Source organism: Pseudophryne corroboree, chromosome 1 (genome assembly GCF_028390025.1).
Source record: "Pseudophryne corroboree isolate aPseCor3 chromosome 1, aPseCor3.hap2, whole genome shotgun sequence".
Taxonomy (NCBI): domain Eukaryota; kingdom Metazoa; phylum Chordata; class Amphibia; order Anura; family Myobatrachidae; genus Pseudophryne; species Pseudophryne corroboree.
In genome coordinates, this window is record NC_086444.1 from 385134694 (window position 1) to 385162305 (window position 27612).

The 27612-nt window shown below is 41.4% G+C and overlaps 1 protein-coding gene across 4 annotated transcripts in view; it reads left to right on the forward strand.

Annotated features, from left to right (window-relative positions):
* The window catches only part of TTC28 (tetratricopeptide repeat domain 28), a 935607-nt gene that overhangs the window by 519805 nt on the left and 388190 nt on the right, over nucleotides 1–27612 (forward strand). For all 4 annotated transcript variants that reach the window (XM_063913174.1, XM_063913173.1, XM_063913175.1 and 1 more), the window contains one exon: nucleotides 3344–3474. In XM_063913174.1, the coding sequence (XP_063769244.1) occupies nucleotides 3344–3474 (131 nt within the window). The remainder of the gene's footprint in view (nucleotides 1–3343; nucleotides 3475–27612) is intronic.

The following is a 27612-nucleotide window of genomic DNA, read 5'->3' on the forward strand; positions in this document are numbered from 1 at the left end:
CTTCCTGCCTACACCAACATCATTAAATCACAGTCTCACATATAAGCCTTGCCATTTCACAAGATCACATTTTTCATTTTGAGGTAGACTTTTACCACCATTTAGTGAACTCTCCCATCCCACCTTTCTGCTGTGTGGGTATGTAAATAGGTTTTACAAGCCATGTATTACAAACTTGCATGGCGGAGATGTCAACCTCCAGTGACCCAAGTCAGTGCAATTTGGCTGTTTGTAGCCATTAAATGGCAATTTAATGGGTTAGTGCTGGCGTCTGTCAGGGAGACACGTCTGCAGTCTATAAAACTGCTCATGCTAAAACCAGTTCGAGTGACTCGGAAAGCCGCTAGCTTTGCTTTTTCCCAATCTTACAACACATCTGCATAGTTATAGAAATTTTTGGTGCTGAGTTTACCATTCCCAAAGTGTTTGCGTTCATTTACAATTTTTTTATTCTATAAATTCAGCAGAAATAGAGATACTGTATATAATAACCTGCAGAAACCTTGTGAGTCGAAAACTATTGATTTGTGTTGCATTATATATATATATATATATATATATATATATATATATTTTTTTTTTTTTACAGACAAAAATGAGGCGGCACTTGGAGACTGACGTAACTGGTGAAAAGTTGTATTAAACAGACAGGTTGTTTAATACAACTTTTCACCAGTTACGTCAGTCTCCAAGTGCCGCCTCATTTTTGTCTGTATCAGTATTGTGGGTTAGCCCCCAGGGAGGAAGGCACAGGAGCAAGGTCTTTATTTGCCACCTGTGGAGTGCCGGAGGTTCTACGTGGGATATATATATTTTTATATATATATATTCAAGTGGATTGTGTCCTATGACCGTAACTGTGCAGAACGTTATAAAGGCTACAATTGTAGTGAGAATTAAAAGATTGACATTGTATTCTATCAGTGTTATCCGTAGCTCCCCATATGATTTTGTGTAATGATGTGAAGAAGATGGCTGCTTCTGAATCTGATGTCAATGTTTTTACAAGAAAACCATCTCATGATGAGCCAAAGTAATGATATAAGGATAGGAACTTGTGAACAAGATTGCTTCATTAGTCACGTGTAAAATCCAAATGGAATTTGATGCATATTAGGTATGCACCTCAAAACTGGGCCTCACCAATCACTGAGGAATGCACTGCAGAGATGTTCACAGTCATTCCCTGTGAGGTAACTATAGCTGCCTTATATAATTTTTAAAGTATTTTTAGCAGAAAGAGTTAAGAGAATGTAACTAGTCAAAGATCATTTATGTCATGAAAAGTTAAATCCCTGGAGGAGGAATGACCATTTTATAATAGAGATCCCATTGAAATAAGCAAATGTAGATTTTATATTACATTACAACTAATTTACAAAAATTCAAATGCAGCCATTCTAACAGGATAGACACAACTACTCCCATCATGCAATACAGCCCTGTATTGTCTGATGGGTGAAGTTGTACATATAGGTCTTGATTGAGATGTGGTTGCAATGCCAGCACAACAGCAATCCTTTTCCTTGACGGAACTGCAATTCTTTGCAAGTGTAGTAGCTGACCACATATGAACAGATGTGCCCACCAAGCTATCACAACATGCTCAGCAACTGCTGATGCGAGGAACATCGACTCTCTGAGTGCTTCCATGGCTGCGCACAATGGCCACGGGAGCTGCAATATTGGCGCCATGTTTTATGCATACGAGATCGCAGTTGCACACTGAGACACTCCCTGAAAACTGTCACAACGCGCCTGCGTTTTTGCCCAGTTACAGTTACCTTCTCAAAGGCCTCTTCCTGACGATCACTCAGTGACTGATTCCTCACTGTGAGCGGCATCACATGCGCAGAGTACCGATAACCGCTCAGTTGTGACACCATCGAAGTTGTGACCACTTCAGAATCAGGCTGATGATTGGAGCACATGCTGTGCTTTCAGTACGATGTATTTGATAAAAATGCACATCTGTAGGCTGTAAGCAATGTAGGAAATGCTTTGGAGTTTGAGAAGATATCTTCACTCTTTCCTGCATGCACATATTCTGGTAGCTCTCTAAATCTACAAACTAGATGCAGGTTGACTTTCTGGTGGGCATTCCCCTTGAAATGTTTTTTTAAAGATAAATAGGCATAATTGTGAATTGTGTTGACTTTTTTTTGCCAGCTTATAAATTATCCTTAAATACCTTTCAGGATTGAATTTTTTTAAATCCGGACACGGTCACTCCTCCTCTGAAAGGGGGTGTGGTCACATCACATTAAGGGAGTGGCCATGTCACAATGATGAAAATGCCCCTAAAACGAACCTACACTAAGGCTGGGGCCACACATAGTGATGGCCATAAGGAGGGTTTTATGCTCACTTGGATCCTGTTCAGAACAGGATCCAACCAGCGCCATGACAGCCGCACTGTGTAAACAAATACCTTCAAATGTATGTGTTCAACTTGAAATCCCATGGTCCTGTCATCCGGCTCAACCGCAGCATGCTGCGTTTGGATCCGGCGGCTGCAGCCCCGCCACATATGTGTAGACAGCCGCGTAGGAGTGCTTGTGCAGACTTCTTCCGACCATGCGGGTTCTGCTGAACGAGACCCACTGTGCCGCTATGTGTGGCCCCAGCCTAAAAGCACCAGTTAATGGCTGCATGCACAAGAGAGTCATTTTGAATAATAACTATGCATATAAATGGTGCAGTAGTGTTTAACTTTGTTCTATGCAGAGGTTATGTTACCTTTTTTTTTTCCTTTAAAAATCAGTAAAACCATGCAATTTGAATAGGGGTGCCTAAACTTTTGCATGCAACTATACAACAAGCATCTGGTCTCATTTAAGATTTATGGTCTAAAAACTTTAGTGTTATGATAACAGAAAAGAAATGAATGGATAATGGATAAATATTACAATAAAAAAAAATTGTTTGAAAATAAATGTCATATTTTCCCTTAAATAAGTTAACATGTTCAATTATGAAATAGAATGTTTATGTTACAAAAAAAATTAATTAAAACTATTATGTCACAATAGTTGTTTTAGTATTAAGCTGTATGAACTTCCTCCACCTGTTATATTGTTACAGTATGTTTCTGTTATGTCATCATCTTTTTCTGGTGCTGTGAAGTAAGTATTGGCAACTGCTGTACTACAAACATAGCTATGGTGTGAATGCTATTTATACTGTAACGAAGAAATGTTTTACCTAGTACTGTACAAATTATCCATGGTTTTATATTCTACATAGAGTGAATGTCTTGTGGATGAATGTTTTTATATAGTCCATGTTTTTCTATCACACTGAGCTAGTTTGTGTATAACCATATTGTCTTAATGTAATGTAGGTGACCAGACGGGAGAATGCCGAGCCTATGGGAATCTGGGATCTGCATTCTTTTCCAAAGGAAATTTTCGGGAGGCACTTACTAACCACAGACATCAGCTAGTTCTTGCCATGAAGCTAAAGGAGAGAGAGGTAAGACAGCAATCTAAGCGCGAAGATTTGTCCTTAAAAATGTCCCTATTTATCAATATTGATTGTGTAGTAAAAGTATGTACATTCAATGCAATTCCCATTGTCTGTTCTTATTCTCTGCCCTTTGTAAATTAACATAAAGAAAAGTTTTCAAAATGCAATTAATTATGTTACAGTAAATTTAATTATAGTATAGCTCTACAAAACTTCAAATGGGCTCTCAAGACCCACTTCTTCCCCAAACCCAGCCTAATCTCATCCTAACCCTCTGTTCCAAGCTCACTGTCTACCCCATCTGTGTCACCCCTGTCTTTCTGCCTCTCCCCTTTAGAATGTAAGCTCTCACGAGCAGGTCCCTCAACCCTCATGTGCTTATCCTTCTCATACTTAAACCATCCTCGACGGCACCAAATCCCACGGTTTGCTGCCACCCTAAATACTTATGTCAGTGTTATTTAACCTGTACTCGTCCTACTGTATATTGGCCCTCATTCCGAGTTGATCGCTCGCTAGCTGCTTTTAGCAGCAGTGCAAACGCTAGGCCGCCGCCCTCTGGGAGTGTATCTTAGCTTAGCAGAAGTGCGAACGAAAGGATTGCAGCATTGCTACAAAAAAAGATGCCGTTTCAGAGTAGCTCGAGACTTACTCCTAGCTAGCGATCACTTCAGTCTGTTTAGTTCCTGTTTTGACGTCACAAACACGCCCTGCGTTCGGCCAGCCACTCCCCCGTTTTCTCAGACACTCCTGCATTTTTATCGGGCACGTCTGCGTTTTTTTCACTCACTCCCCGAAAACGGTCGGTTACCACCCAGAAACACCCACTTCCTGTCAATCACTCACGATCAGCAGTACGACTGAAACGCGTCGCTAGACCTTGTGTGAAACTGCATCGGCTTTTGTGAAAGTACGTTGCGCGTGCGCACTGCGCGCCATACGCATGCGCAGAAGTGCCAATTTTTTGCCTGATCGCTGCGCTGTAAACAACGGCAGCTAGCGATCAACTCGGAATGACCCCCATTGTCTTCAACTGTAAGTCGTCATTGTCCTGATTTGAGTTTTCATTTATGTACTCTATAATTGGGTGCTGCGGATCCCTTGTTGCACAATATAAAGAAAGGATAATAAGAATTATTATAGTACGGTAAGGTCCATCTGCACAGTTTTGACCATGACGTGCTTACACACAAAGGGCCTCAATTAGTGTTGAATGTACATCACCTTTTTTTTTGCACAAGATATGCATTTCCATACTATTCATGTGCATTTTGTTGACCTGTGTCTCCTTACAACTGAAGAGGCTGGACAGGGGTGGGCAAGGTAGTGTACATACAGTAAGTAACTGCTATGATGGCACCCATGTCCACCTGGAGAGACACCCCACTACATAGAAAGGAACATTTTCCTCCGGTACTTTAAGTCATTATGTCACATGCACTGGGAATTGCCAATGTGATTGGTTTAATATTCTCTTTAAAGCTCTGCATAAGAAGTGGACACTAAGGGGGTCATTCTGACCCATTCGCACGCTGCTGTTTGTCCCAGTGGTGCGAACGGGTCGGTTCTGCGCATGTGCGCCGACAGCATTGCTCACACGCGTCTTTGCCCAGCAACGGCTGTCGCTGGGCAACAACAGGAATAACAACGAAAGCGATCGCTGCCGCGATCGCAAGAACAGTGACAGGCGGAAGGCATTCCGGGGCGTCAACTGACCGTTTTCTGAGAGTGGAGCAGTGAACGCAGGCGTGTCCAGGCGTTTGGAGGGTGGATGTCTGACGTCAATTCCGGGACCTTCATCGCTGGATACATTGCACAGGGTAAGTAACTGCAGGGCTAGTCTTGTTTCACACAAAACATTTTTAGCATAGCAGGGATGCACAAGCGATCGCAGCCTTGCTATGCTAAAATACACTCCCCCATAGGCGGCGTCTAGTTGATCGCATGAGCAGCAAAAAGTTGCTACGTGCGATCAACTCGGAATGACCCCCGAAATACGTAACACTTAATAAACACTAGAGTTTATATAGTCAAAAGATACAAAGAGAATATTTTCTACATTTGCTAAATTGACCATTAAGTTCTTTTTGCAGATTTAACACATAGAAGACACGTAGATGACTTTTCATGTAAATATCAGTTCAGAACAGTGGTGTCACAAGAAGGGTGTGGGGGGTGCGGCCGCACCCTGGTGTCACCCACCCACATTACGTGCAGCACCCTTCTCCTGTCTCTGTGCAGGAGCCATCACAGCACTTGCACTGGTCCCTGGGGGCAGCCCCGGAGTGATGAAACGGTGGTCAATATGTGAGGCCACGCCCCCTGCCAGTGAGGACATTCTCCTTTTGCTGCACTCGGCTTCGCCGCGCACTTAGTGTGCACTCCTGCACCGGTCGCCACTGCACTCAATGACGCCTCTGATTCAGAATCACTGATTTTGGTCAAATTGGGGTCATCTTAAGTATTTTTAGATAATTATGGTGAAATAGCAAATTATACGGTTAATTTAGAGACAGTGTTAGAGTAAGGTAAATGCTGGTTGCTGCTCTTTTATTGTTAATGTAGGAACAGTTTGAAATAGGGATGAAAAAATCACTTGCATAGATAACAGCATTTTGAACGAATGCCCCTTCTCTCTCATACAATTTGATATTATTTAAATTCACAGTTTTATATACCCTGAAAAGCTCACTGGAATTCAGTACTATTTGCCATAATTATATCACATGCACTCAAACTCAATTAGACCCTGGGACTAAATAACCTGTTTCACCATCTCAACATGAGTAAAGTGATATGGGACTTACATAACATCATGTTTTACTCTTTACTAGACAGCAAATCATTCACGGCCCTAAAACTGCAGACATGTGCAGCTTTGTACCATTTGATGAGGTAACTATTCCCAAGTATATATTTTGTTTCACTAAACGTTACATCACCATTTATCCGCTACATAGTGTTAGATAATCCTGCCCATCCCTGCTGGTGACTGGAGTATACTCAGTGATTTTAATACATAACATTGTTTCCTTTTAAAGTTTGCCATGCAGTTCTAACAATTCAGTGCTAGAAATGGTCCTGCCACCCCCTTTTTTCATGTGTTTGACAAGGATATTTGCACACATCAGGGCCGAAACTAGGATTCCTGTCACCCGGGGCAAAGAAGTAATTCGTGCTTCCTGGTTTCAGCTGCCACGGCGTGCGTGTGACGTCACAAGCATGCTGCAGCAACTGTAACCAGGAAGCACCGTGAGCGCCTGGAACCGGTACCCGGCTAGACGCTACCGGCATCCCACAGCAGGTCACCAGGCTGTCAACTAGTGACAGCTATTGCTCTTTCCCCACAACAGGAGGCAGCCGGAGCAGTACAGCACCACAAACGGACTTCCTAGTGCCCCCTACAGTACAGCACCCGTGGCACGTGACCCCCTAGCCCCCCCCCCCCACCCCGCCCTCTCTAGTTACGGCCATGCACACATTAATATAATCATTCATCCTTTTTGTCTACATACAGATGTGTCCTCTTACATACTTGCTGCAGTCACGCTAAACAGCCCTTGAAGTTGCGCTATGCCGTGGCGGCACTCGGTAGTGCTGAGTGTCTTTATATGCATTTAATGTAATGTAATAGGACACACAAGCAATGTAATAGCGGTTCTATCTGCATCCGAAATTCCATGTTAAAGTGTTTTCCATGAAAACACTGTAGCATAGCATTTTGTATGCAAATACAGTCGCAGTGACACACAGGATGTAGGCATGCTGCATATCATTTTAATCCGCAGAAGCTGCTTGTGAATCATATTACATTACTTTACGTGTAAAACATATTATCACAGAAAAACCCCTCAAATAAAGACGCTCGCTGCTTCCGAGTCACACGACACTCACGCATTATGTGTAACACGACTTGTAGTGCATGGAGCAAAGATGTAAGATGACACATCTGTATTTCATTTGTAGAAGTGTGCAGTAGGGAAATTAATTTTTTTTGTCTTTATCTCAACTGCTTATAACAAATTTCTCATGCGTTCCTCATTTTTTCACCTCAGCCCAGGATTTACCTGTTGCAGCCTTCATTCTTTTCCCTCTAATAAAGCAAAACTCACAACACTGTCATAATACTTAAAAAGGGGACCTGCCTATGTCACTTTTATTGTGTGCTGCTACCGCCTGAGGGGTTTCTAATGATTCTAGGCCACACCTTCTGTCCTCTTCCCTACCCTCAGAAGACTCCTTCAGGCTGCACTGCTGCTTGCACCACTGGCAGATGCGGAAAGCACCCCTCTCTCAAATCTTCTTTGGCAACCTGTACAAGGTCCTAATGGAACAGTCCGCTCAAATATAAACAAAGTTCATATATCCATGTTTTTTTTTTATTTTGTACACTTATTTTGTCTTATCTATTTACTGACCTTTATTAGACTTTGATTTTAGTGTATATAATTAAAAATGATGGCCTTGTACTGTAGCCCTGCTCTTAATTAGTCCTTTCAGTCATGCATCAGTAAAATGATAAAGCAAACATGATTTATAACTGCATTGTAAGTGAAAAACAAAGAAACTTATAATATGAAAAGCTAACTAAGAGAACCATCACTCGTATCTAAATTGAATCCATTAATTATATTACAGTCATTAGTTCAAATAGGCCCTTCCTAATGTGCACTTTACAAGCTCATGTTCTTAGCTCTGTGTAAATTAACTTGCTGTCAGACTAGGAAATGGGGACTAGGAATACAATTATTGGCCTGAATTAGAGTTGAACATAAAGATACATTGTTTGCATATGAGCAAATATGCAATCAGCACACCTGTGTTTTCACATGTATATTCTGAGTTGCCCACATCAGAGGATAGGTGTGACCGTAACTCTAATGTACGTATTCATGCTCCTGGAGGAGAACTGGAACAATCATAATCATCAACTCCAAAGATTGCAATGTGGTAAATGCAAAATATCCATATAATAAATAATATATTTGATGATTTCTATAACACTCAGACTGAGTCTGCTTATCCTCACTGTACCTCCCAACCATCCAGATTTTGTCAGGAAAGTGACCATTTGAGAGCTCTGTCCCACCATCACAATCAAGATAGTATTGTCCCGATCAGCCCAGGAGATGGGAGGTGTTTCCCTTTCACCACTACTCTGCATAGCTTACCAATGGGTGATAAGGGGCATTGAACTCCCTGCAGTGTGGCCACGCCTTTCAGTGATGTGGACATGCCCCTGCCATGGAATGGCCACACCCTCTGTCCTGATCCTTTGAAATAGAATGTTAGGAGGTTTGTTGTATTACATACACATTTATGGTAACACCCCTGATCCAAGCACAAGGCTGTACAAGTGTGAAATACAGATGGGAAGTGATTTTTATGTAGCACAGATGCACTTACAAGCAACTGTAAATGAGAACTAACCTTTCTTCCTAGTATTTCCATTAACAGACTGGTTCTAAACCTTAAGAGAGTCTGGTATATAGCCTTAAAATCTTTAAAAATGAATATTACCTGACACCTGGGGAAATAATTATATGTTATTGACAACAAACAGATTTTTCACTTACTTGAAAACTGAAACTTTTGGATTTCCTTTTTGGAAATGGCCATAGGAAATTAGCTGTGCGATTCTGGTGACATCATGAAACCACAAGCCGTGCTAGGTATATAAAATTGTTGTGATTGGCATGCTTACCAGAGGCTTGTGTAACACATGCATTTTCTTCATGCTTCTCGCTTTTATGACTGATGCGAATTCCATTTTACAGTATTTGTTGGGATTTTTTATACTAAAGTAAATGATATAGCTGCTAGACTGGCTAAGTTGTTACTTTCAGATGAATACTCTTTCCACTACCTTTGACAATATTTGGGGTACTTGTGCTACAATGTTAAGCTTTATTCCTGGCAACAATTACTGGCTAGTCTTCTTTCAAATCCTGTCCCCCACCTGCTCGGTCTACGTTCTCTGATTCATGAAGGAGATTAGCTGTAGAGAGGAATATCACCTACTCCACTGTGTTAGCCACAAGGGTAGCCTAGCTGACTGTATTAGTATGCATGGCTAGGTCATTTTTGAACACAAATTATTCACACAGTACCTCACGACATTTTGTGCCTTATTCATGTTTGTACGCAATGGCCGATCATCATGCAATGGAGCAATTATCAGCAGGCTGCGCGTGCACCACAATCGCAATGTGCATGCGTCAAGTTGCCGCTTCAAGTGATTGACATAAAGTGACCATTTTGGGGTATTATCGGGGAGTTTATAGGCAGTGGTTGGGTAAATACAGGTGTGTCATATCCATTTATTGGGCGTGTATCTGCCATCATCTGCGAGCTCGTACGTGCAAAAACATGGTGTCTGAGTCGCTACTGCTGTGTCCGGTCTGCATAGCCATAGGGCTACCGTTAACCTCGATGTTCCTAATTTTTGAGTGTGAGCTGCAAATGTGTACGCAATTGCGAATGAGTTGAGGTAGCTCTGGAAGGCATCTCTTTTCATTTCTGGGCGGAGCTTCACTTGCTAACATTAGAAGTTCCATAGCCTAGAAAATCACACTTGCTAGTGCATTAGCATATAGACATGAATTAGGCCCTTTATATGAGCCAGTTGAGACAGAGAGCCTGAATAAGATCCCAAAGCAACTGTGGCAGCAGATGCAAAGTACTCCGGACCTGTACTGCACATATGCAGTATGGGTCCTGCGTTGTTGGATGCAGAACAGCTGCAGATGTCAAGTGATTGATAGTCTACAGCCATTTGGGGGGTGGGTAAGGGGTGTCGACAGCAACCTCTTCACAAAACAGAGATGTGTTTCCTACATTTTTAGGGAGTGCCAAGGTCAGGGTCTCTGGATTGTGATGGAGATTTCCTGGCCTCTTGGATGGAGCTGGGTCACCCGGCCGGCCGATGGTGTCGCAAGTGGTCCAATGCTGCGTCCGTAGATACAACACTGGATCACACATGCATGTAGGACTTGTTTACTTATATCAGACGCCTCCTGCTGCGTTACCATATACTAGCAGTAGTGATGCTAAATCCAGCCACATCTGAGTCAGGCCCAGGGTGCACACAGCACTGGAAAAAAGAGGGCCCAGCACTTTGTAAGCTAGGCAGTCTCTAACTTTTCTCCAGTAAAATCATTTTGGAAATGCATTCCTCAGCAGCTGTGACTTACCTCCCAACAAACAGCTAGGAGTGCACAGGATAATGGTACAGGCCCATCCAATGGGTAAGCTTGGGAAGAGTGATCTGCAGATGGGCAGCAGTGTGTGCAGTGATTGATGCTAGGAGATTGCTTGCTAAGTACAGAATGGATCTGCTTTTGTAAAACAGAGCAAAACTAAGATTTTATTTTTCAATCAGATTTTTGAGAATAGATGTAGGGTGGAGATGGTGCATTGTTAGAGAAGTCACTTGCTTTACAGAAACATACTTATCCATTTTTACGCCACTAAAAGCCTTGAAATTTGCAGCAGATCTAAGCTGAAATCAGGACTGGACTTTGGTGATCATTCTGAGTTGATCGCAGCCAGCAACTTTTTGCTGCTGCTGCTGCTGCGATCAACTAGTCCACGCCTATGGGGGAGTGTATTTTAGCTTAGCAGGGCTCGATCGCTTGTGCAGCCCTGCTAAGCTAAAAAAAATTCAAGCAGAACAAGACCATCCCTATACCTACTTACCCTGTGCGACGATCTGTGCGATGCTGGAGCCAGCTTTGACGTCAGACATCCGCCCTCTGTTCTCCTGGACACTCCTGTGTTTTCCTTACCACTCCCCGAAAACGGCAGCCAACGGTCCGGATCCGCCCAGTAACGCCTTCTTCCTGTCAATCTTCTTGCGGTCGGCTCTGCAACCGCTTTCTTCGTAGGACGCGACGTAACCCGGCGACCCCTGTCGCCAGGCAACATCGCGCACGTGCATTGCGGCCGCCGTGCATGCGCATTCCGGAAATGTTCGCACCGCAGCGATAAACCGCTGCATGCAAATGGGTCGGAATGACCCCCTTAACCCATACTTGACCACTTCCTTGGATCTTCTGGGAGACCTGTACATAAGTGAAAATATCCCAGCTCACAGAAAAGTGGGCAACTCTCTCACAATGCGTCGCCCACCACCATTTCTTAGGTGAAGTGGGCAGGACATGATTATGCAAATCGCTATGAATCCTGTCATCATGGCTTCACCCCCAATGTCACTAACCCAGGGAATTGCTGCATAATGTCACAGAGGGAAATCCACAGATCTCCAAGAGGGATTTGCCGAAGGTGTCAAGTATGCCCCAGACTGAAATGGGATGCAATTTACACTATAAAGCCGCAACTCTGCTCGATGGCCAGTGACTCTCATGGTTCATTTAATCTATAAATCAGGCTAAGCCATGCACTATTGTTGCACAGAAATTCAATGATAAGTATGGTAGGCGGTTGGGTTTCAATGAAACAATTACTTGGCACAATGGTCAGATTTTTTTGCCATTGCATATACCTAAATCTAGTTTGTTGGGGCATCTACAGAAAACAGATAATACAGTAGGCTTGCATCGTGCTAGGCAGTCCATATTGGCATACTTGTGCAAAACCAAATTGATTTAGGTGATCATGCAGTGCACTTGGTAAATGAAATTTGTCAGTGCAGTAAACGCATCTTCATAAACATCATTGGCAGCAGTATCAGTATGCAATTGATGAATGGTATAACACTCTGAAATATAAAAAATGTAACATCACACTGTTGCGACAAAATACCTTGGAAGTATGCTAACAACAGATCTACAATATCCATATATATTGCTAAACTTTGGGACCTGTATCCAAACACAGTAGTATGACAAAAAAGAATTGTAGTTACTGTAGGTTTATGCATTTTTTACTGAGGGTCTTTTCTTACTTCAGTACTATGTTCTGCCATAATCAGCACATCAAATTGGTGTGTTTGAACCCTATGAGGAACACCTCAACCATACTTCCAACCGTTTAATGATCACTGCATGGACCATAGATGCAAAACAATAGGACATGCATCATGCATGGACCATTCTGCATTCACTCATGTGTACTGTAGGTTCATTTTTGATAGGGTTCAGTGATCCTGGTTATGCTGTGTTGAGCAAGTGAGTAGCGCAGATTATACATTATTTAATATCATTGGCACATGAAAAGCACCCTTGCGTATGAACCTACAAGGTACTGTATAATAAGATTCACTGAGAAGATTGATGTCAGATGCAGACCATGTTTGTGGTAATATCTACTCCATGCAGAAGTATTACAGCTTCTACTGTTTAGATACAGCGCCCAATAACCAGAATTAAAACCTGGATAGTTCTTGCAGGAGTTGCTAGGTCACAAAATAATCGCCACTTGACTTCTAAAAAATGAGAACCTTCCCAATGAATTGCTATAAAAACCTCTGTCTCAGATAGATTAAACAAGCAGTCTTTTCACACACACACATGGATCTAATGGACTGAGTAAAATATGTTGGTTTGTGAATAAAAATGTGCTGTCTTTTGCAGGAAAGCTAGAAGTACAGGAGAAAATATGAAAAATTCCCCAGCAATGCAAAGAGACATAATGACTTTCACAGAATAATAGAAAGAGCCAATGGCAGATTCTATTTCATAAATCTTTGTTTCTCAGGCACTAAGCTACAAATACCTATTTGAGGCTTCACTGCATTATCGTCAGCACATCCGGGCTTAGCAAAAAAAAAAAAGGAAAAATAATAGTGTAATATGTCAACACTCTCAAAGATTCTGAATAATATTCCCATGATCTACTGTCTCATTCCATATATTTTATTGGCTTATTAAAAACTCAGGAATCTCCAAATCATTGGCAAAAACACCTATATTTTCTGTTGGTTCAAAGGTCTCTAAAACCAAGATGTGTTCGTCCTTCTTGTCAACTAACTGCTTATTGTAATGTATAGTACAAGATTTTATTCCGAAAGGACATATACTAATTACAAAGTGTGACTAATGCTGCCAATATTGGGGTAAATTTACTAAAGTGGGAGTTTTTTTTAGAACTGGTGATGTTGCTCATACCAACCAATCAGATTCTACTTAACATTTATCTAGCTGCTTCTAGAAGATAATAGAATCTGATTGGTTGCTATGGGCAACATCAACAGTTCTAAAAAAAACTCCCATCTTAGTAAATTTACCTCATTATTTTAACAATATGATTATGGGCTTTGTCCACCAGTTTTTTTAGAACTGGTGATGTTGCTCATAGCAACCAATCAGATTCTACTTAACATTTATCTGGCTGCTTCTAGAAGATAATAGAGTCTGATTGGTTGCTATGGGAAACATCACTATTTCTAAAAAAAAAATCCCAAATTTACCCCATTATTTTGATAATATGATTATGGGCTTTCTCCATAATATTGAGGTATCCTTTCTGTAGTGATATGTTCGGGTTGCCTGTTATATTGTAGGTGCACGCTCTTGGAGCTTTCATGCAGTGCCTGGGACTTGTAGTACTTTGGAATTGCTGTGTCTGGAGTCTGTTGAGCCCAGAGACTATAATTTGTTGGGTATGTGTGTACTGTCTTGTACACACAGTCTTATATTATACAATCTAAGATGTGTAGGATAGTAAAATGTGGGAAGAATGTGTTAATGTTTGAAAATAATACAGAAAAAATACATAATTTTACCACAGTAAACTACATTCTGCTTTTATTTGGTGTAATTGTCCTAATGTGCACATATGCACTACATATGCAGCAGATTGTATGTAAGTGGGTTTTAGGCACATGCTACCATAAACATGTGCCTACAGGTCAGGCCACATGTTTATTATTTTACACACATGCACAGAAATCCTTGCATATACTATTTGAGTCTATTTCTTGTATTACCAGAGATAACACAAATATTCAGAACATACAAGCCACAAATATGTCAATGGGCATACAATAAATATGATGGCCATGGCAGGGCTGACCACCTTGGGTCAAGGAGAGCCCCCCAATCCTACGAGAAGATATAAAAAATGCCAGCCCCATGACTTAAAAGAGCCGCCAAGCTCTTAATTCTCTATAATTCTTTAAGGTGTGTGTGTGTATAGGGGGGCACAAAACTCCAACTTGCCTCCAGGCGACTAGGATGAACTTATGTCCCTGAATACTAGTAGTTGGAGTTCCTATCAGCCATCCAGACTCCTCTGATCATTTTAGGTTCAGGGAGAACTGTGTAGGAGACAAAGCTGCAGATTCAACGTCATCCATCTTACTGCTTTTAATTAAATCAACAAAGCGAAAAGAAAGTGATCATAGAAAACAATACATTATATTACATTCTCAGGATATTATCACATGGAGGCTAGACAGCAGGATGAAAAAATAATGAAAACTCTGTCCAGTGAAGCTGAAACATAACATGATAAGAGTAAGTGCATGGAAAGCTATATGCACAATCCTTGTTAAGTTTGGTTTAGAACTAAAGAACAAGAATCAGCCACTTACATGCTGCTGATCATCCCTGACATCTGCACTTCAGAAATAAATGCTAAATAAATGTTACTGACTTTCTCCATGTGCCATATTAACCCGTTTTATGCGCTGATATTTATATCTAGATATACAGTATAATATTTCTACAACGTAATTGGACCGAGGAGATTAGAACCTGTTTATTTAGTGCATAGAAACAATAGACTTAGTGAGTATAAAGATGTTTATTTTACCATGTAAAGCCCACCTTACTGGGTTTATATTTATATATGCCAATTATACTACAGTCATATACCCAAACATAATCTTTGATAGCTTCCCCATACAGAAAGATACATTTTAGTAATAAAATAACAAAACTCATTGGTGCAGAGACTGACTTCCACGTAAAATTTTGTTTTTATGTGGACAATATCTCTTGTGGTAAAACAGTGTCACCTTGGATTTTTTGCTTGAATGACTTTAGGCTTTACGAACATCTCTCTTTAATTCATGGTGTAGGGAAAGTAACCTGCATCAGACAGGAATGGAAAGGAGATGGGCACTACACAACTGAGGTTTGCTTTGTGACCATGTGTATTATATAACACTTGGTGACTGCTCCACAAGGTAATAGCATATACCCCCTAGTATCTCACACATGGCAATATGGCAGTGATCCTGCAAACCAGACCCCTGTATGTACAGTATGATACATAAGTGTATTAAAGTGCAATATTTTTATTTGTGTGTGGCATTGGCGTTTCTATAATGGGTGCAATGTGTGCGGTGCACACGGGACCCTGGTTCCAAGTGGGTCCTATACCGCATACACTGCACCCATGTTTCAATGCTACTTTCCGGAGCCCCGCGTTGGGCGCTGCAGCCACGGCAAAAGTCACAGCCAAAATGGCTGACGCACATGCCCAGTAGGGAAATTAGTTTCCGGAACATGGGGGACGCTATGTTTCCAGAGACCTGTACATGCACAGTAGACTCTAGCACAATGCCAGAGCCTTCTGTTCTGTGGAGAGAATGGGACCCACACGGATTCTGCACATGAGCCCCCCTCCTCTGTAAAAACACCCCTGGTGTGTGTTAGATGCTCTAACTTCAAACATTTTTTGAGCTACACACCCATGACCCACTGATGAGACATATCTGTTTCATGCATCCGTAGGGTCGCTGACCAGTTGCGATGTGTCTCACACAGAGCTACTGGCTTATACAGACCCTGTTTCAATGCATGCACAGTCTTTGACAAATCGCGATGCATCTGTTTTTCTGATTCATCACCTCATTGTCTTATGTTGCATCATATTTGAGTATACAAGCAAACCAAGAGGCTATGCTTAAGAGTTTCACCTTGGGGGTGATTCAGATCTGATCGTAGATGTGCTAAATTTAGCACAGCTACGATCAGTTGCTCAGACATGCGGGGTGATGCCCAGCACAGGGCTTGTATGCCCCGCATGCCAGGCACTGCCCCCCCCCCCCCCCCCCCTCATGGGTGCAAAAGCATCGCACGGCGGTGATGCTTTCGCACCCGTTGAGTAGCTCCCTGCCTGCACAGTCTGCACTGGCAGACGGCTAACTGCCGCATCCCGGGTCGCAGTGGTTTTGTGTGACGTCATGCAGCCGCCGCGGCCTGCCCCTGCAACGGTCTGGACATGCCTGCATTGTCTGGACGACGCCCCACCAACGGCGTTCTAACACTGTTGGCACACCCCCTCCTGCCCCACAACTGCCTCTGCCTGTCAATCAGGCAGAGGCGATCGCAGACCTGAGATGCTTTTATCATCTCACTGAGCCTCCCGGGATGCGTGTGCGCACTCCCCAAGGGACTTCAGTCTGCATTAGGCCCCTTGTCTCATGCCACTTTCTGCTCATCCTTATATGTGTATACATGTATTTATACTTATTGCATCATATAGCTTGTGTGCAAGCCTGCTAATATCTATACTTACATCCGCATCTTGGCAGCAGCGGGTCTGTGCTGCACACAGTATAACAATGTGTTCTACGTAAATGTTATAGAATGCACTGGGACAGCTGTTACAGACCTCAACTATGAGCATTTAGCATTAGGCATTAATTCCCACTTTTTAATATCATTCTATGTCACAACTAAATAGTTCAGATGGAACATCCGAGTGGATAGGGATAACATATGGATTTAAAAATAGAAATACAAATGTAAGTGATTGAATGGGTTTTTGGTGTTGTACCTCTTGCAGTCAAATACTAAAATACTAACTGACGTGGCATTTGGATTCTTGGCTTGGAGATACCACACAGAAATACCTCCCTGTGTCCTGGGTCGTCTCTCATATCCAAGGATGTACAAGCAGTGAAGTGACTTATGGGGAGGAAAAGCTACAACATGAGATGAGTGATTATGCCCCAGTACTACAGGAAGCTCTTACAGTGCTGGGTGGTAGACAATATTGTATGTCTGAAATACTATAGATGCAGTCATTTAATTTTTCCACATACATTTAATACACTATGCACAAGAGCTGTGAATTTTTACTAGTCTCCAAACAAATAGAAACAGCAACCTTTTACTAAAACTCAGTGGGTGATTCTGAGTCGGACGCAGGGAAAGCACCAGACGCAAGTACCCAGGGCAGAGTCCACATTCTGTCTGATGGCTACCACTGAGGGATGCAGATCAAGATGCTAAAGGGGCAGTTCCACAGCCATAGCTCAAGCAATAGTGTGGCCGAAGGTCCGCCGATGGTGCCTCTTTGTATGCAACTAGGCATAGATGGGCCAGCAGACAAAAAACTGTGTTTGAACACAAGACCTATAGTCGTAAACGACTACTGGATGCTCCAGCAGAACAGAGAGTGGGCAGACTTGTTCAGTCTCAAAGACGGGCATCAAATTGTGATAATCTGATTCAGGGACCAATTCAGATGGCGACTCAGTGACCAGTATGACAAGAGAGCAGAAGGCCAGTGCGTACACTATTTCTAACCCCCCCGTGCCTAATCCTAACCCCCCTAGTGCCTAACCCGAACCCACCCTGGGCCCTGACCCTAACAGCACAAGAGCTCTACAGGTACTGTAGTGAAACATCGCATGTGCACGTATGTAATTATAAACAGGGTTCTGACCTAAGACCCAGCTCCAAAAAGCTTAATATGTATATGGGTAAATGGTGCCATAAACTGGAATGAAATCTGCCGTTTACATTTCTCTTCAAAAGGACTGTGTATCAAAACAACATTTGTTTGCCCAGAAAGCCAAAAAAATTCAAAGAGTTACATTATTGTAATATCATGATAAACTGTCTCCTCATTTCCTTGTTATCTAAAACAATGTTTGATGTGCTTTCATCTCTGCCAGCTTCTGCTGACATGTGGATGCAATATGTGTAAATAGAAATGGGCATTTTAAATTCTCTACATGAATATCCCCAGAGCAAAACCTCAGATTAAAAATCAGATGAAGCATCACCAAAATGAATAAAATAATAATCACTTTCTATGCTACTGTTTCTAGGTTAGCCACCTCAGGTGTCTACATTTTATGTCCCTGGGAATTAGTTTGAAGACACAAACAAATATATTTCAAAATATAATTAGAGTTTATTATATTTGGTGTAAAAAAATAAAATGAATATGAAAAGAAAGTGATACTGTGTTGATTGTTCTAATCGAACATTATTATGTCTCCAGTGTACTGCATTATGTTAGAGAATGCTCCCAGAAGAATTTCAGAAGTCTACTCTGATTTATAGCTTAATCATGTTATCACCGGCAAGGACTGTTTATTAAATACCCCTGGGCAGGTGTCTCCATGACTCCTCTAGGTCTAGCATTATGGTTCTGAAATTCTAAGCTTGCCATGTGATGTCTATATGTTAACTTGAGGAACATCATGATCTATGCAGGAATTGTCTTTTGTAAGATTACTTTGCAAAAGGTAAGCCCTCTTAATTTATAACTCGGGAATTCCTCATCATGTAATAAGTGCCCATTCCCCCATCTTTTCCTCATATCGAACAAAAGCCAGAGGAGCCGCACTTTGAGGTAATAAAAATGAAAACAGATGCTGAGAATCATACCCATTGTACAATCACAATGGCACCATTGTCATCAAGACTACACAACCCAATTGTGCAGAATTTAAACTCCCTTTGCACAAACCCTATCACTAATATTAAGTGGATTAGGTCTATATTCCTGCAGTCCCAAATTGAAGTAGAGGGAACTGGAAGTAAGTGGAGGACATTCTACCTTTATAAAGGTAATTCTGTGTTATAATGCATCAATGTGATCAATGTGAACTGCCTCTTGTCTGTGCCCAGAGCTTTTCCCCCCGTAATGGGATTTGGTCAAATAGTGGACAATGACAATGTCGAGAGCAAAATGTTGAAAGTTATTATGTCAGCATTGTTATTTTTAAGCAACATGTAAACTTTTTCAGAATGTCGACATGTAAAATGCCGACATATGCTGTGGGGGATGTTAGGGTTAGGCTGTGGGGAGAGGTTTGCACTAGAGGGAGGGTTAGGAATTAGGGATACAGGAGAAATAGTCACCAGAATGCCAGAGAATCACAGCTTTGACCTGTAACTCACATTCACATGACCACCACGAGCCATGCAAGAGAAGTTCAACGCCAGGCCACCAACGCCAGGCCACCAACGACGATATGTTGAAATACTAATAGGTCAACATTTTGTCACTGTCTACGTGATGAGTGCTGCAATGGTCAATGTTGACATTATGACCTGTTGACTTTCTCATGTTGACATAATGACTGCTGACATATAATACGCCGTGACTTCCTCCTCCACCATATCCCAAAGATGCTGTTTGGATTCAGATCTGTGATTATGGAGGCTATTGAAACACATTGTCATCTTTGTGGAACCAGCATCAGATGACATTTGCTTCACGACATGATGCATTACAGTATGCTGCTGGAAGTAGCCAATAGAAGTACACTATTTCCATAATGTGATGAATGTGGGGTATATTTACTAAAGTGCAGGTTTTTAGATGTGGAGATGTTGCAAATAGCAGATTCGACCTGTTTGGGCTGATGTATCAAAAATGTGTTAAGTTTCTACATTTTTTTGGCACTTATCATGTCTTTTTCATGACTTTTTTGTTCTTTTAAGTACAGTATGTATAATTTTTTGTAATCGAAAATGTGATTGTGATAAAAGCCCAAAATTGCGATAATATCGCAATCTACTTTTCGGTGGTTTTATCGCATTTCAAAAAAATAATATGAAGTGCGCATGCTGTGTTTCAGAGCCGGACGTGCGCAGTGAGCTCCTTGGTGGCGTTCAGTACATACCTGAGCTACAGCAGAAAAGGATAGCTATTTTACTAGGGGACATTATAAGAAAATAAGACAATTCTATTGGTTATTCAAATGACTGATAAGAACATCATGTTACTAAGATGAAATTCCTTTGGCCTTTAGTAGTGTCTGCTGTTTACTTACAACAAAACTATTGAGTCTCACAAACAAAAAAATAACATATATATATATATATATATATATATATAGAGAGAGAGAGAGAGAGAGACAGACAGGGAGGTTTTTATACAAATATAATATAAATGTATAAGTATACACACAGTTAATATAAGTACAACATTTTTAAACAAGTTCAACATATATAATTTAAAAAATAATAATTTAAGCATATATAGTAAAAAACACATTTTATAAGTGTAACTACAAGAATAATCATGGCCTATTGCAAAACATGCCAATAAAAGTTGGCAAAAAATTGTTTTGAAAAGTTTCAGACAATTTACACGAAAAACCAATGATATGTAAGGTTCCCATTCATTTTCAATAGAAATTGGAAAAGTAAAAAAAAATCATCCTGAAAAGTATAATTTAGCAAAATAAAAAAAGGTAAATAAAAAAAAAACTTACATACATTCAGGCGATACTTAAAAAATGTGAAAAGTATAGAAAAATGTAATTTATCTCTTTTTTAACGCAAATAGCTGTTGATGCATCAGGCCCATTATCTTCTAAAAGATGCTAGATAAATGATAAGTAGAATCTGACTGATTGCTATGGACAACATCTTCACTTTAAAAAACCCGCACCTCAGTAAATATACCCCATATGGTCAGCAACAGCACTCAGGCTGTGTCAATGGTCAGTTGTGTGTCAAAATACATTCACCGGTGGACCGCCATCATCAACTTTAACCGTAGTCACATGTCAGGGTGGAGCAATGGGCTCACATTGTTTCATGCAAATTTTTCCCCTACTATCTGCTTGCCACATCAGACATCGACATCTGTCAGAGCAGGCAACATTTTTCCAATTTCCAACTGTTGTAGTTAGCCTGTGTCAACTGTAGTTTCCTATAGCTGACAGAAGTGGAATGTGGTATGGCCTTCTGCTGTGGAAGCCCACCATTGGTGGTTCCCTAGTGTTTTTCATTCAGCATTAGCATTAGTTTGTGTACTGAAAAAATCCCTAAAATGTTAATGGTGGTATTCTTGCTTATTTTCCATATGTAAAACCTTGCAGAATCTTACATACTCAGAGGAAATGAAAGCGATACTGTCTGCTCATAGGTTTCATCTCACCAGTTCTTCTTATAAAAATTGTCGAGTTGCTGTTTATTAGTTATTAATTTATACCCTGGAGTGTATGTGTGTGTAGTATATATTGCAGGCTTTATATCCTGTGGTTTATGGGATTGGTTAATTACAGTATGAACATAAACTTGTTTTTTGGGTGGCACTTTGGCATTCTGGTATATTATAATCAATTTCTATCTTGCAAGCTTTCTTTTTCCGTTCCAGCATGATATTTTAGAGGGCTGAAAACATAACAGTGCCTTGAGTCCTATTGGAGAAAGATGTAAATAAAATTATTATTATTATTATTATTATTATTATTATTATATATTTACAGTATACGGTAATGTCAAATCTTTCTTTAACTTATGCTCTGCCCAAACTTTTTTGAATTGAGAAATTCATCTGCCAATATTTACCTAGTGTAAGGAACTCAGTTATTACCTCTAATGGAGTTCCTTGGGTTTGGGTCAGATCACTGTATTGCCCAGTAAATTGCAGAAAAAGGTGGTAAGTTTCTATCGACGTTGGAGAGAAGGGTAAGTTGGAGGTGCATGGCACAGTTGAGTTACTGTGGTAAAGTATCAGCACCAGAAGCCGGACCATACTGTGTAGATGGCATTCATGCTATAAGCCCACAGACCCTACCCTAGTTACGCCACTGGTATATGTCCATATTTTGCATGGTCATTGACCATCACTGAATTTGCAATGTACAAGCAACGCACTTTTAATGGTGGATCTTGTGAGGAGTATCTTGCACAAATTTATATGACTGCATGGCCTAGTTTCACATTTGGCTATGATGACAATAATCACCTCTTTCTGTTGCCACTTGGACTTCCCCTGCATGGTCTTCAGAAGAAGAGGATAAAAATATCAGCAAGTATGGTGTAAACTTCACATCAGATTTCTGTCTTCTACCTACCCTTTTATTACCACCTATTTTAATAATATAAACTGTGAGTTAGTATTGGTAAGACTCCTGTTACCACAGCCAGCTATTATTGCCTGGCAACTGATTACCTGTCAACTGCTCTGCTCAGACAATATTTCCATGGTAAATTGTGGTGATAGCAAATTTTCTATCTATAAGCAGCAATAGAAACTCATTGTTAATTTCCATATTGATAAATAGGGACTGATTTGTGATATTAGTGAAGATACAGTTTGCCTGAGTGACGGAAACACCCTAACATATTGGGAGGTATTATGTCTGGTATATTAGACCTCCTGTAGTCCTGAAAATGGAAACTGTGAGGTTACTCAGATGGCACTTAAGAGGGTATGTGATTCAACAGACACTTTAAATGCTGCACTCACAAATCTTTAATCCATGCCGTCTAAATGAGTTATCATTCCATCGCTTCAGCCAATAATAGGTGCCAGTAGCTTTTGTTGTTGAAAGCATCTCTGTAACCCTAATAGGCAGGAGCAGAGCATTAAACATGAGCAATAGCCAGATCTGTGAAGCAAGGCACAGCATGATACCGTGACAGATGCCAAAGGAGGAGGGGAATGTCAGCTGTGAGGGAGAGATAAAGTGCTGGTAGAGAGATGATGTAAAACGTGTTCATTGGTGCTTTTAATCATTACATTTACAGTGAAAGCATTTGGCTTACAATTGTGGGAAAGTTCTCCAATATGGCCCATCTGTTTTGCATATATTATATTAAAACCAAATCATAAAATTTTGAAATGTTAAATTAGTAATGGATGAGTTACACACCGGAATTAGACAGATGCATCCAGCCTCCATCAATGATAGTTAAATAGTGAATTATAATGAAGAACTAACATTTTGTGACCCTTGGATCTTTGGTGTCTTTCATTAATTGTACAAAATGTAAAAGAAAATACTATTAAAAAGTGTGTTTTCCTACAGTATGTATACTGCTTATTCCTTTACTTTGTAGAGGTGACAAAATGAAAAATAAACTGTAGGATTCCAGTATCTCATCCCAGATAGCATGCTACAAATAAGGGCTCAGACACATAAAACGTTGTCAGGGAACTACTGTATATGCTATCTTCTAAGAAAAGGGATTATTCATCTTTATGGTAAACAGACCTTCAGTGCACGTGGGAGTTTTAGGAAATATATGGCAGAAAGCAGCATGCACCTCTTTTAGTGAACCATAGTGTTTTGTTTTTTGAATGTGTTACTCTAGCATAGATATCAACAGTCCCTATTGTTAGGTCACCTAGCTCTTTATTTGCTTGTGGTTGAACAGAGAATTATGAGGATGCTCTGGCACCTTAGCTCTGCCTATGCTTAATGAAACTATAATAGTGTTATTGCCACCCTCTGGGAATATAAGCAGCAGGTAATGTAGAAACTACTGGCTGTGCTTGTATTGTGCAGTATTCCATTGTGCCTGGGAAATTGCTGTGTGCAGTCTGTGCAGAATAAGGAAATGCTAGGTTACTGAGAACCACTATTTTTACTGTCATGTTATCTCTACAATACAGTACATACAGAGCAATCTAAAGACCCTCTCATTCCTCCTATATTCCATACCATCAGTCCTGGAATTAAATTTTCTTGAACAGTAGGCCACTTTTTGTGCAACATCACATTCTCTATATCCTTTGAAAAAATAAGTACGAAAATATTTCAACTCATCCAGCCTGATTTAATTTAAATGCTAGTTATAGGCAAAGAACAATTTATCAACATAAAATAAAACACGGGAAACAATTATATAGCATACTACCACCAACTTGAGTTAAGTGGTTTTACTCATACAGTATATCATACTAGGTATATTGAGTTTTCAATGTATGCCCCTTTTCCATCTACGATGTGGGTCGCAGCCGGGAGCCTTTCCCATCAGCAGTCGCCATCCCGGCATATTGCCGGGTTTGTGACGCTGCTGGTGACGCGGCAGGGGCGGCGCTGGGAGATCACATGATCTCCCAGCGCCGCCCTTCCATACAGTGTAAACGGGAGCCGTGTCGCATCGACGCGGCTTCCGTTTACACTACAACCTTACCCGGATCATTCCCGTGTCCTACCCAGGTAGCTACCCGTGTAGGATTCCCGGGTCACTTGATCTGGGCTTTTGCAGAGGGACCCTTTTCCACTAGCAAAAAACACGGGTAAATGCGCGCCACCGTGCCTTTACCCGTGTTTTTTGAGCTAGTGGAAAAGGGGTATCATCAGAAACCCCCTATGAGCCAAACATTGGGAAGTGGGGAAGAGTAAAAAAAATAATAGATTAATGGTAATACAAGAGACAATGACACACTATGACAATAGCATGGATGAGATTGTAAGCTCCTGTGAATAGGGTGCTTCTAGTTTTTGTATTTGTGTGCATGCACATTCTTAATTGTACAGCACAGTAAATATGCTAATTCTTTGTATCAGTGGGTTAAAGTAGAATACGGACGTAGTCTTTTTTGATTACTTGAGCAGAAATGTATGATGCTGATAGCAATTAAGAGAGCCAGGTACAGCACTGTAATTCCTAATGACAAGGGCTTTTCATATTTACATGTAAAGGTCTCTTCTAAGAGACACATTGAGTAAAAAAGCGTTCTCTCAGTGACATGTTGACAGCTAATGGATGTTAAGGTACATGACAGATGTCTGAAATCACTTTGGGTTATCCCCCTTTGACCATCACTAAGGTCTTCAGATAGGAGCTGCTGTGAAAAATAATTGCCTGTTTCTCTGCGTATCCACATTAAATGCACAAGCACTGACCCTCTCACTGGAAGGAATGGCAAATTTCCTCTTAATTGGGTAAATATGATGATCAATACTATAGATCATTTACACTGCAGTGCCTAGATATGGATGGTAATTTTCAATTACTTGAAGATCTGCTTTCATGGCAGTGTGTTACTGAATAACCTGTTTTATATAAAGGATGAGAAATGCCACTGTATTTGTGATACACAGTTCCGTGGGCCTAATTCAGATCTGATCACAGCAGCAAATTTGTTAGTTAATGGGCAAAATCATATGCAGTGCAGGTGGTGCAGATAAAACATGTGCAGAGAGCGTTAAGGTTGTACACACGGAGCGGTGTTCAGCTGACTTGATTGCTTAGAAATTAGATGAACATCGCTCCGCGTGTAGGGGTGCCGGCGACAGCGATGCGCGGTCCCGCGCATCGCTATCACCGGTGCTAGATTGGCCTGCATGCAGGCACAATCTAGCAGGTCGCTCATTTCACCGCTGGGTGAAATGAGCGGCCCCCCTCCCGTCCTCCCCTCGCTCAGCACATTGCGCTGTGCTAAGAGGGGGTGCTGTGCTAGACCACTCAGCACACATCTCTGGGGAAATCTGCCTGTCAGTACGGCCCTTTAGATTTGGGTGGGTTATTTTGTTTCTGTGCAGGGTAAATACTGGCTGCTTTACTTTTACCCTGCAATTTAGATTGCAGATTGAACACCCCACACCCAAATCTAACTCTCTCTGCACATGTTAGATCTGTCGCCCCTGCAGTGCACATGGTTTTGCCCATTAGCTAACAAATTTGCTGCTGCGATCAGATCTGGATTAGGCCCTGTGTGTGACATATAAAGACTGCAGGAGAGTAGATACTGTACTGTATAGTATGGAGACAAACAAACAAAAAATAAAGGGGAACACTATCTTAAGACGTAAGAGCCAACTTATCCTTATCAGATTTTACCTCAAAATTTAAAACACCAATAATATAAAATTCTAGAATGAGGCGTACATATACATACTTCCCAAATTTAGAAAGTTGGGAGGAGTGACACAGGTGCTTGCCCCAGTTTTTTGCCACTGTGGGGGGCATGCCAAGCACTCTGTGAGCTGCTGGCATACCCCCTGTCCCTCTCTCCTGGTGAATAGATGCTGTGCGCATGTGCACAATGTCTTTTCACTGCTGCTCTGCAGCGTGTAAGAGGGTCTCCCAAATGGGATCCGGTCTGAAGATCGACAGTGTCTAGGTCGACAATGTTTAGGTCGACCACTATAGGTCGACAGTCACTAGGTCGACATGGATGGAAGGTCGACAGGGTTTCTAGGTCGACATGTGCTAGGTCGACAGGTCTAAAGGTCGACATGAGTTTTCGCATTTTTTTTCTTTTTTTGGATTTTTTTCATACTTTACCGTTCCAATCGTAGTCCACGTGGATCGTTAAGTGTGCCGAGCGAAGCGGTAGCGGAGCGAAGGCACAATGCCCGAAGCATGGCGAGCGAAGCGAGCCATGCGAGGGGACGCGGTGCACTAATTTGGGATCCTGGTCACTTTACGAAGAAAACAACACAAAAAAAAAAAATCCTCATGTCGACCTTTAGACCTGTTGACCTAGCACATGTCGAAGTAGAAACCCTGTCGACCTTCCATCCATGTCGACCTAGTGACTGTCGACCTATAGTGGTCGACCTAAACATTGTCGACCTAGATACTGTTGATAAAATGAACCACACCCCTCCCAAATGCCCTACCCCATCGCTGGACACTGCAACCTGCTGGTGGGACAGTGGTATAGTCCCAGAAAACTCGGACTGTTGCATCAAAATCGGGACAATTGGGAGGTATGCATGCTGTATACTATGATTGCCTATTTAAATTTTGGGGTCCAAATCACTGAGAATCGTGAACTTAGAAATGTAAATCTAGCCCAGGCAGAAGGCTCACTAGCTAAGCACACGGATAGTACAAACATGAAGGGAGCAGGCATAAAAAAGTGTCCGCCTGCGTATGCTTAGGGGGATATTCAATTTGCACCCAACAATTGCGGGTGTAATGTGACATCTAATTAGCCCCGATAAGCCGGTATGTGCCGCGGCTTATCGGGGATTTTGCAAAATGCTCGATAACAGCCCCGTTTTCATCCGAAAATGGGGCTATTTCACCCGAAAACACACAGGTTTCACTGAACCTGTGTGTTTACGGGTGTAACTGCAATGGTTACCGGCCGAGCTAATTAAATAGCCAGACTGCAGCACCCGAAGAAACATTGGGGGTTTTTACTCCCAATGTCTCTTTGGGGGCAAAAGACTCTAAGATTGTAGATGCACTGCCTGAACTAACTATTGCTGACCCATACCAGACTTTCACCCCTACAGTGTATAGTCTATTTTGAATGCAACGGCAAGACTGACTGTCCTTGCAA